The sequence below is a fragment of the Oryzias latipes genome, chromosome 9 (assembly GCF_053564925.1).
Source record: "Oryzias latipes strain Hd-rR chromosome 9, Olatipes_Hd-rR_3.1".
Lineage (NCBI taxonomy): Eukaryota > Metazoa > Chordata > Actinopteri > Beloniformes > Adrianichthyidae > Oryzias > Oryzias latipes.
Window position 1 is genome coordinate 16,580,455 of NC_136245.1, and position 11,967 is coordinate 16,592,421.

The 11,967-nt window shown below is 38.6% G+C and overlaps 1 protein-coding gene across 1 annotated transcript; it reads right to left on the reverse strand.

Moving 5' to 3' along the window:
• Positions 1–1,805: 1,805 nt before the first annotated feature.
• Positions 1,806–11,824, reverse strand: vps33a (VPS33A core subunit of CORVET and HOPS complexes). The gene is made up of 13 exons (XM_020706064.3): positions 11,666–11,824; positions 11,360–11,425; positions 11,142–11,269; positions 10,841–11,027; positions 7,485–7,601; positions 7,204–7,378; positions 6,115–6,308; positions 5,446–5,572; positions 4,351–4,418; positions 3,976–4,113; positions 3,726–3,863; positions 3,471–3,639; positions 1,806–2,526 (listed from the first exon to the last, which is right to left on the reverse strand). Exons 1-13 carry the CDS (start codon positions 11,765–11,767, stop codon positions 2,333–2,335), a joined length of 1,803 nt encoding a protein of 600 aa, XP_020561723.2. The 5' UTR covers positions 11,768–11,824; the 3' UTR covers positions 1,806–2,332.
• Between the last annotated feature and the right edge of the window lie 143 nt (positions 11,825–11,967).

Below are 11,967 nucleotides of genomic sequence, written 5' to 3' on the forward strand. Positions count from 1 at the left end.
TGACGTGAAGTTAAGTGGGAAAAATATTTATTCATTTATTTCAGAGAAGTTTTTTATTTTTATATATCTTTTTTTTATCTATCTATATATACACCGTACACACACACACACACACACACACACACACACACACACACACACACACACACAAAGACACATATCAAAATCAATTTTGCAGTGTGGCACATGACTTCTACTTGTCACTACAGGAAAATCACATACACTTTTTATGGTATCTCAGTTTAAAAAGTGTTGCTGATGTTGTCTCCTATAAATTAACTTTCAACTGTATTGGGACGCTATAAAGTATTTGTATATGCTATTACTACAGGATGCATGCTTTGATGAGGCTGCATCCACCCGAGTTGCTCAAAGATGTCACCTTTTTCAAATGACTCTAAAGTTTTAGTGTTCTTCTGTTTGTTTCTGGCCTCCAGGTGTTTTTCTTGCTCGCCTGGAGGTCAAATTCACGAGACGGGTAAGATCCACCGAGACTGTGTGCTTTAAAATATGTGTCTGTGGACAAAAATGTAGGTAAACATTTTATTTTCTAGGAATATACTGCTCATTATACAACCATACAGACATGTTTACTGTGCTTCAGCACAGATATGGAATTGCACATATGGACAAAATGCTGACAATCACATGGAATGCAAGCTGGCTTGACAACAATTTCAGTTTCTTCAAAGTTCCTGTTAAGGCCTACTTTAGATTCATTAAAAAAAAACATATAAAAGGCATTAGGGCTGCCACAATCAAAGAAGAAAACAGGCATCATAAACGCTACTGTTGTTTTGCAAGAACAGCAAAAGCCCAAAAAAAAAACGAGACCTTGTTTGATCAGCTTGAGCCTCATAGGTCAAAACTTTATTTGCCCACCATGAAGTAAGTGGTCCACCTCGCGAGGAGCAAACCACCGAACAGTACTGTGTAGCTGAAGAGAACAAATTTGAGGACTTCTTTGAATGTTCGGAGGAAGCGGATGATCAGAGGATCCACGTCCACTGGCACCTCCAGCACCTTCGGCCTCTGACCAGGCTGAGTCAGGTGTCCCATGTTCTCCCCTCGACCCATCTCTCATACACACACCTGTCATATTGCAATAGCAAAAAAAAAACAACAACTCGTTTATGTATCAAGGATGGCATAGAGAAGGATGCACGTGCTTACAATCAAAAGAATAAAAGTGTAGCTGTACCCAAATTTGGTTGAAGATCAGGCTCAGAAAGATAGAAAGCTAACTAGTACATTCTAAACTAGAAAATTAATGTTTTTCAAGTAAATTCCGTGCAGTTTGTTTGGAGTAAAAATGCCAAACAAGAATTTTTAGCCTCTCAGAAGCCAAAGGATGTGTACAGTAAAAGGACCCCGATTAATAATTAATATTTAAATTGCTCTAAGTGTATTGATTAGCTTTTTTCACTTCTTAAAATGACTTCTCGGCAGAAAACAAAAACACAACATTCATGTTCAACTAAAACATTTTCAGTAAAATGCAAAAAAATGATTTAAGCTCTATTTTGGACTATCTCAGAACAAATCTTCAGATGAATTTAATTAGTTATTTGAAATAAATGTTTTCATCACAGGTGATTTGACCTGTGGCGTCATAAAAAAGTCGAGGTATATTTTCCCATTTTTAAAAGAAGCAAACTTTCCATACCTTGATGATATTGAAGCGGGACAGCTGGGGGTGGACTGCTGTGCTTCAGCCGTCTGCTCCAAATCTGCGTGTGCAGAATCGAGCGTCTCAAGTTCTTCTTGCAGAGGAGGGAGCAAAAGTAAAACTGACCACATGGATCTCAAGGCAACTGCTGTCCGTTTATTCCCAATTTAAATCTTCGGCATGTTTATCTTCCCAAAGAAAGCAGATTTTAAAAGCAAAACAAGAATTCAACTAAATATTTTACAATTTTAGGAAACCAGCACAGAAGACATTTACATTGACTGGAAAGCAGCAAAAATATCTGTCAGCAGGTTTTCCTGTATATACAGTGGCGGGCATGGAGAAGCTATTGACTGACACAGAGATCAAACACCCTCCCACAGCACAGTTATCCTCCACCGGAACATGGAGCAAATGGCTTCCTAATTAAATCAGTGTCCTGCGCTGTCAAATCACAGGCGGCTGGAGGCTGAGCTCTCCTGGCAGCACTGGGCTATTATCGGCTGATCAGGAGGCCTGTTACTGTGCTAATTGCTTCTTCAGTGAGCTGGACCACAGCTGATGGATACACTGCCGTTTCTGCTTTTCCCCCAAAAATGACCCACTAAGCAGCAAGCAAAACACGCTTATGACATGACCAAATCTAGGAGGAAGTTGCTTTTTTTATTTTGGACTCCAAGAAATACCCTCCATGAGGGTCTTAATCCATGTTGTGCCATTGATGAGTTTTGTGGTTGCGATGATGTACTCCATCCCGCTGTCTTCCATTTGAGAGAGGAATCGGAGAGCAGATATTTCTGCGTATGTCACTCCACCGAGGAAGAAGACCAGCGTTGTTCGGTTTTCCCCCTGCTGACCTGTGGGTGGGTGGGGGGTTAAACAGAAATAGTAAAGATATAAAAAATAGAAAATAATCCCACAAATCCCAAATATCATTCAGGTTTTCCAATTCCTGGTAAAAATAGGAAAATTGCCAAAGACTCCCTGTTGAAACTCTAAAATAGCTGCATCGCCTTGCCTGAAAATTGCCAATTATCACCTTTATAAACCAATAGATGGCAGGCCTGTAGCAACAAGACAACTAGCACATCCGTTTGTTTACTTCTAATGAAGTGTTTAATGATTTCTCACTTGGAAGGGTGTTATTGCCAAAACAAATTCATGACCAAATACGTATTTTTGTCTTCAGAACTTTGGCCAAACGCACATACACCCACAGACACCAGCCCCAGCGCTGATGGACGGTCAGCCCTCAGCCATCACTCTTCCGTTGTTTAGCATTTGCTTCACTGAGACAAAGCCTGGGTCTTATCTGTGCGTGGCAGACGGGCGATTGCTTTTCTTCTGCAGTTGTAGGAACAGCAGTTCCTGGACTTGGATTCCAAAGAAAGATTAATGTTATGTACAGCGACTTCCGGCTCAACTGTAGCTTTTGATTGATTGTTTGGTTCTTATGGCCCTAGTTTTTAAGCATATTATGTAAAAAAAAAAAAAAAGCAGGAACAAGTGTAGACGTGTTTCTTTCAGATCAATTTGTTCTCCTAACATTTGAAAAGGTTTTTTTTTTTAGTTAACCTTATCAAACACCAAAAGCTGAGCTTTCACTTTTTACTATAAAATACTTCACATTAGCTTAATTTGAGAGTTTTCCAATTCAAACGTACTCCTCAATACCGATATTTGGTCTTCTGATCTCAGCATGCTGCCTTTTAAATATCAAACACCCCCTAACATCTAAATTGTTGACGTTTCATGGGGTACATAACCATGAGAATCCCTCCAAGTGTGACCAGAATCGTACGTTTTTTATGTAATCCAGATGGAAGCTGCTGCCTCTCCTCAAAGTGTGGGCCTGGAAGCATCTTCAGCACCTCCTCTATGCTTCGCCACCCCGGCCTCGCCAACACTTGAGTCAGCCGGATGCTCAGTGGAGCGTAGCCGCTGTACACGTACGAGATGTCGTTGGGATTCTGGAGATATTCCAGCAAATAAAATGATCAGCCCACAAAAGTGCTAACGTGTGTCCCTGCAGACCTCTCATGAATCAATCGCATACCTGCTCATTGGCGTCCTCCATCCAGAGTTTCAGAGTTTTTCTAATAGTGGGGTAGTTGTTCCGTGAGCTTGTTTGTGGTTTTAAAAGACCCACCTTCTCTAGGTTGTGCAATGTTAGTATGTGCTCATAGCCGTAGGTCTTCACAAAGACAAAAAAAAAAAAAAAATGTTTAGAATATGAAAATAACAAAAAGGAAAGATCAGCCAATGCGGTGTGGAACAGAAGACTGTGCTTCACCACTTCACTTTACCTGAAGAATCTCTCTCTTGTAATAATCCAAGACTTTCTGCTTGAGGCCGTTGTTGCACACTGACTGCATACACACCAAACGCAGGATCTTGATCAGCGGATCCTTCTGAGCTATGCAGTCCTCTATGTATGTGTTCACCTGTGTCAAAAAGCAGAGGGACAAATCTCAAAGTTTAGGCAATTATTATGTTTGAAATTCACATTTTTTATAAATAAAGTATCCCAAACAGTTAAAACTCATGAATCCCACAAAGTCGAGGAGTTAAGGAGAACAATGGAATTAAGTTAAGAATAAATGCTTTTATGGGATTTCAACAAATGTATGAATAATCTGATTTCACAACTTAATAAAACAACTTAATTGAATTAAATGGACCTTGTCTGTGTCGACTCCAGTCATGAACTCCTGTTCCACCGTTAGACTATCAAAGAAAGCTTCTGATGCTGAAACGAGACACATCACATGTTACTGCTCCACCGCATTCATACAGACGTTGAAATGGTTCTGCTGTCGTTACAAAAAACATCCCAGTATAATCCAATAGAATCCCTTTGAACAGTGACTAACAAAGTAAAAAAACACTATTCTTTTTTATGCCATTTTACTGAACATTTCAAAAATGCTTTTCACAAAGGTTCACAGACCATAATTTAGGCCTCCTATAGCCTATTTGGGAACACGATTTCTTAATCCAATGTTGCTTTTATTTCTTTGATTTTATATTTCTAATACATTTCTGTTTCATCTTTATTATTATTAAAGTGAGTCTTTTAGTTTTACTGAAAAATCAAAACACAAAGAAAAGCAGTTTCACTTCAATAACACAATTTGAGCAACAGAGGGTTGTTCTAAAAATGTGCAAGAGAAATCAAATGAACAGAGGTAGCAATCAATTCTTCTCTGAGATTAGGACTGCGGTCATCTTTTCTGGTAACTGAGGTTACACACAGCGAGAACAACACTTTCCTTCAGTGAATGATGTTTGTTAGAACAGAAACCGCCAGCTGCAGCAGTATTTATGCTGCTGCACAGGAACAGGGAACCAAATTTAGGAGCAGATCATTTATTTTCATCTTTTGATCCATTAAACATTAAAGTAAAAAACCGAGTCAACTCTCATTTTCCATTATCAAAAATTATCCTGAATGATTAGAAATGAACAAAATTTCAACTCTAATCTGTTTAAGTAGTGCGTTCCTACATTCATTTTTTAATTTTATTTCAAACAATTATGTATAGGGTATTGAATATATTATATATTTTCTTTCTCCTTCACTTCAGTACTTGACTGTTTATTTTTTGTTTTTTAAAAAGCAATTTCTACATTGAGGGACAAAAAAAAAAAAAGGCTTATTCTCTTACTCTAAAGCTAAAACAGATTTACAGGTAAAAGGCTCCAAATCTGTCCATTTCCCTTTGGAAACGTTCAATAAAAAGTTGCGTGAAACGCTGATGAGGATGTGTACATACTGGTTATGTCTTTGACCAGCTCTGCAATCGACGTGTGGTTAGCCAGTGAGCTTCGTGCTGCCTGCATGTGAGGCAGCTGAGACACAAACTGCTTGATTTCTCCCACTGTTTTAGCATTATGACGTTCCTGAAAGACGAGCGGAAGGTTAGTCAGCAAACAGAAACCTTTCAACGGGCAAATGATGGAAACAAGTATCTCAGACATTTAATGACAGAACATGGCATCTAAAAGGCTCTAAACTTCTAAAAAATGAAACAGACTAATCTCATTTCTGTTGAATGTGCTAAACAAAAACTAAAAATATTTATAATAGTGAACATTTTCATTCTCTCTGTTTAATTAGAACTAACTTAAATTTCAGTAGTTCTGCTAATGGAAAGTGTTTTAATTTTTCCAGTTTTGTTTTTTTTAGCATAACTATGTGTGACATAATACATGATCTTATCGTCATCAGTGTTATCACCTTCTTAACCTGATCGATTTTCTTTTGTGACCTTTTCTGTTAAGAGGTTAAAATCACATCAGTTCAGATGGGATGTCTGAAAGCGATCCAATAGGATTCACTTAGCAACCCAATTTCAAACTCTTACCAAATTGTAGGGGTTTGTGTGTAATAGTATCCAAGCAGAGACGTACATTAGGATGGGCAGATCCGGCACAAGACGTACCTCAAAGGCAGCAGATATTATTTTAGCTTTCTTGCTGAGAGCTGCACCAACAGCGTTAAAGTTCTTGTCCCGGATCTCTGCGTACAGCTCCTCCGCCGAGTTTAGCTGCAGCTTCTTGGGCTCTGTGGGTGGATCTTTACTAGCTTCCCCTTGCTTCATCTGTGCAAACTTCTCAGGAGGCAGCTTGACGTACCCTGAGCAGAAGACGGACAGAGAAGAAATTCTTGTTCTTTGTTAAAACTAAAAGAACAAGTAAATGTTAAAAGAAGAGTTCAATCCAATTCTTGCAAAACAAGCATAACTACATTTTTGGTTGAAACACCAGCAGAAGAGCTTTGACAAAATAGAATCAAGCTACAGAGGACTGAATCTAGACCTGATGACAATATTATACACAATCTTACAGCTCATGAATAAATAAGGCTGTGCAAATTTACAACTTAAAACATTTGATTTTTCAATTTCTGCTTAAAACAATATTCAACAGAGTTTGAAATATTGATAATTTCTTAGAAATCCAAATATGTTGTCATTGGATTCATTATTCACTTTCCTTTTAAAGTAATATGGTACTTTCCCCCCCCCCAAAGTCTTTTTAGTTACTTTTTAATATAAGGATTTCTCCTTTTTATTAGTTTCTATTGCTTTTTACTGCATGCTTTTCGCATCCAATAAAAATTGTTTTAGATTATGAATTTTTGGAAAATCAATAGAAATTCAATGTAACTGTTAACTTGCAAATAATGTAAATTGATCTATATTTTTGGCAGTGATACTCAGCCCTGTTACAAGTCATTTTTTAGTTATAAAAAAACACTTTTCACAGATGTACAAACAAAAACTGAACAAAGGACTGATAAAGTTATCATTTCTTTCATCAAAAAGCAACTAAAAAAAATACAAAACATACAGAAATTACTGTAAAAAATATATGTATAACTGGATTGGATGAATCAATGTTGATTTTCTAAGGGAATAATTATTCAAAATTAAATAATTTTTAACCCCAGCTTCTACTTGATTGGAAAAACACAAGAACTGTGACAAAGAGGAGAATGAAGACATAGCAGATAGAGACCCGTTTCTGACCATTATTTATTCCATAGATTTCATCGATGAGCCCCTCATAGGTGAGCTGTGTGGCCAAAGGAGTGAGCAGGTCAACGTTGCGGTCCAGGAGCAGAAGAGTGTCGAACACAGGCAGGATCTGGTTCTGAATGCCGGCAAACTCTCTCTTCATTCTCAGCATCATGTTGGCAACATGCTGCAGATCAACACAGAATTCCTCTTTTAGGTAAATTGAGGATAACTTTATCCCAAAAGCTACACAGGTATCAATAAAATACATAGAGGGAATAGGAAGAACTCACTCTTGCACAGTCTCCTTTTCCATATATCTGAGGAATGGTCCCATAAAGGGCTTGTAAAGTCATAAGGCCTTTGGCGGTGTGGTACAGGCTGGTTTGGTCATTTTCCAAGTAGCACTCCTGAATAAGATTTAGAAGAAAAAAGGGAAAAAAACAATTCGTTGCTCAAACACCAACTATAAGCCTCGGCATTCCATTTATAACACACAAAAGGTTTGACAATCTACACTAACAACAGAAAGACGCACACTCTTCCACTGTCTCAGTTAGCGAAAAATTAAAAAAAAGGGAAAACTTTGTCCTGTTTCTTTTTTTTCACTGCTCATGATTATAAATCCCATTTATAGTACAGTTCACAACATTTCAAGTAAGAGCACTACAATACATTTAAAAAGGCTGCTTTTTTTTTGTATAATCCAACTGTCAAAAGCGTGTTTATTAGACCTGCATAATATATCACAGATTTATGGTTATCACGACATCAAGCTGTGCAATACCCATATCGCAAAAGATGGCAATCTAAATCTAAATTGCAATTAACGGTTTCAATAAATGTGCTAAAACAATCTTATGGCAGTTTGAAGTATTTAACCAATCAAATAAATCTATTTCTGCATTTGACCAATCGGATGGACCCCTTTTATGTTAGATGTTCGCCTCCTATGTTGACTAAGGTCATTTGGAGTATAATTTTTAAACTGTTGCAATGAAACGGAAATGATGTTTTTGGTTGTTTTGCTGTTTGTTCATATACCGCAAGTTATCGTCATCGCAATTTTGATCACTAATATTGCAAATTTTCCTCATGTCGGGCATCCCTAATGTTTATGAAGTTAATTTTATAGTACAAGACTGTAATATGAATGCATTAACTGTTTTCCTCCACCGAAGACCTCCATACAAAAACACAACACACTTGAAGTATACATACTTATATTTATTTGGTTCTTTAAAAAAAATAAAATCAAAGTGATCAAAGCCAGAACCCCAAGGGTTTAAAGTCCCACTCAAATAATCTTTTCATCTATTTTAAAAGCAATCCAAGTGGTCTTTTAATGATGATTAGGCTGTTTTTAGCCAAAATCATAAAGACCTGTGTGATTTTCTAGGTCATAGTTTCTGTAGTTATACCTCAAGTGTGTTGTGTTTTTTATGGAGGTCTTCGGTGGAGGAAAACAGTAAATGCATTCTGTGTTGTGGGCGGGACCATTGGTGCGGAGTAAGCCGGCGCTATTTTCCCATCGCCCCACACAACCCCAGCCTAACATTACCAGTGCAACAAAAAAGAGGAGGAATATTGGACTTGTCCAGCCGTACAGTTTTCAGCCAAATGCCAGCTCAGGCGAGGAAAACAAAAGACGTACACAGACCTTTTTGTCTGCAAGTGCATGCATCAGAATGGAGTGGAGAAGGGAGATTTTGGACTTACAAATGTAGTTTGTATGTAATAACTACAAGCTTTATTTAATTTAATTACTATACAGCATTATTTTGTCTCCTCCTGAGTAAAGAAATCCTTAAACACAGTTTAATATTAATTTTCTTTATATATGTCCTCCAGTACGAGCAAAATACTACAAGATCATATCAAAAACACCAAAAACAAATTTCATTGGAGTGGGTCTTTAAAGCTGATCCTGTTGTGCATCAGTCCTTCACCATGCCGGTGCTACTTTAATGACACAAGTCAACCTAAACCACCAGAAAGAGGTGTTTCCACTTTTGTTGCTGCATATAATGTAGTGCACTGCTTAACCCTTGTGTGGTGTTCATATTGTTGTTACTCAGCCAGTGTTCGTGGGTCTGGTGGACCCGTTGCATGTTGTGGTTTTTAATGCCTCACAATCAAACACTTTGATGTTAAAATACTCGAAGGATGTTTACCTCATCCAATTACAATCAGTATATTTGGTTAATATTTGCCTTTTACCTTTGTTAGATCACATTCATAACTCATTTAAAACGTGATAAAGAAAATCAATTAAAATCAAGATATGAGTGGAAACAAATTTTCAAGTGAAGCAAGGGTTTTCAAAACTACTGACTTTTATTTATTTGAACACAGAAACTGAACCCATTCAGGTGCACAACACAAGCTGAACACATAGAGTAAACCTATTAGTCAAGACAACACATCAGCCCCATTGAAGACATGGCCTTCTAGCCACTAGCCTGTACAACACATGGTCCTGGCTGCTGACGGCCTGGTCCTGTGGCTGGGTGCTGATGGCTTCGTTTTGGAACTGGCTGATGCTCAATCTAAATGGTAAATGGTAAATTGCGTATACTTATATAGCGCCTTTCTTCCTCCAAGGACAAAGCGCTTTACAGTCACAGACCCATTCACCCAGTCACACACACGTGGCGGCTCCGCTGCCAAGCACAGGCGCCCGCCTACCACCAGAGGCAAGGTGGGGTTCAGTGTCTTGCCCAAGGACACTTCGACTCATGGGTGTGCAAGGCGGGAATTGAACCTGCAATCTTACGATCATGGGCCTACCGCCCTACCGCTGCTCCACGGCCGCCCCAATCTAATCATCTTCTTCAGAGTCACTGTCAGACTCTGAATTTTCAGAAATGTGATCCTCTAATTCTGAAACCTCCTCTTCTGAATCGTCTCCCTATACATCATCATCAAAAACGTCTCTCTCTTCTAAAATCAATTCCAGGGCCCTCTGCGCAGAAAGTCTATTGGCCATTTTGATCAGTTGTGATGAGAAACCACACTGGCAAAGCTATATTTAACGTGTCCCGCCTCCAATTTGTAGCAGATAACGAGCGAGATATTAAAGATTCCCGCAAGAAAGTCAAATGGTCAAATGTGCGGGAGAACGAGAGCAAACAGAGTTGATGCTTGAATTATTCTAACAATGTTGCAACCTTTAGCAGGAACCGCAGGTGCAGAAACAGAACTCACATTTACAGTGAATCTTTCTCTCTCTGCCACTCTCTCTCTCTCTTTCTCACTGGTCACACACACACACACACACACACACACACACACACACACACACACACACACACACACCTACACACACCCCCACACACACCCACACACACACAGCAGGCCCAGACAGGTGGAGGACAGAGTGTAGGTACATAAAACATCAATTTCCACACCTCTATTGGCCCCGGGTCCAGTGGACCCGAACATCTTATATGTAATAGAAATGTGTTGGGGGGGTATACAGTGTGTTGTCATTAAAAATGTATTCTAATATATGTTCTTCACAGAAAATGAGCCAAGGCCAGTGAGTCTGAGTTTGAAAAATTAATTACGGTAATTGTATCATTTTTCTTTTGATAAAAAATGAAAACGGGTCCCACAGACCCGAACACCACATAAGGGTTAAACTCACCCTGAAAGCACTTTCATACTCCATGGACAGCAGATCCCCATCATAGGGAATCAGGTCCAGGATATACTCATCCATGTTGATAAAAGAACCTAGCACGCCTTGGTCCTTCAGTCTCTGCTCACAGAGCATGCTCCTCCGAGGCACAAACAAAATGTGAAAGTCTCTGGATGAATGCAGTCTGTCCTCACTGAAAAGAGCACAATCCAGAACAATCCTCAGAACGCACAAGCGAAAGGAGGAAGTGGGGATCTTGTCCAGTTTGGTTACTTTGTGGAGCGTAATGATGAAACTCATGACATACCTCTGAACATTCTTTGCAATTATGTCCATCAACTCCAGCCTGGGACGGACGAAGAAGATTATGTTCTTCACATCAGCATTGGGAAGTTTCCCACTCTTGAGGGTGAACATCTTTTCCACCTCATGTTCCTAAAGAAATAGCAGGAAAAAAGACAAGAGCTGTTAAAAACACCCACATTAGATCATTCTATCCAAAACGTTTGCTGAGACCGTCCTTACCTTTAGAAGAGAGTACTGAGCTATGAGTCCAAAAGGCCCAGTAAGATACTCATCCCAAACTATGGCCTAAAGAACATATAATTATAACTCTAACATCACACACGTAATACATTCAATTGCAAATATATAAATGATAGATTATTCAACTCAAGATAGGCATACAAAGCATGTATTATATATTTTATGTATTGGCTAAACTGAAATTATCATTTTGATGAAAACGTTTAAGCTGTGATTGAAAGAAGATAATTCGATACAAATACAGTAGTTTAAGGTCATGCAATGCGCAATAAGTCGACTTCTTACTTTGCTTCCTGCACACTTGTCCAGAAATTCCCGCAGGTCTTTCCTCGCAGCTTCCCTTAAAATGTTTAAATTCACTTTTCCGTAAGACAGATGAGCAGCCATCTTTCCTCATCAGCAACAAGTCAGGTGACCCATTCCGGAAGGAAGACTGGATCACGTGACAAAAGAGGTTACGGTGACAAGAGAATTCTGACTAAAAACAATGGAAACGAACAAAAATAAGTCACATAATTAAAAAACGAAAAAGGAGAGAAAATAATTAAACAAAAAATACATTTTGTGGAATATTAACACATAGACAT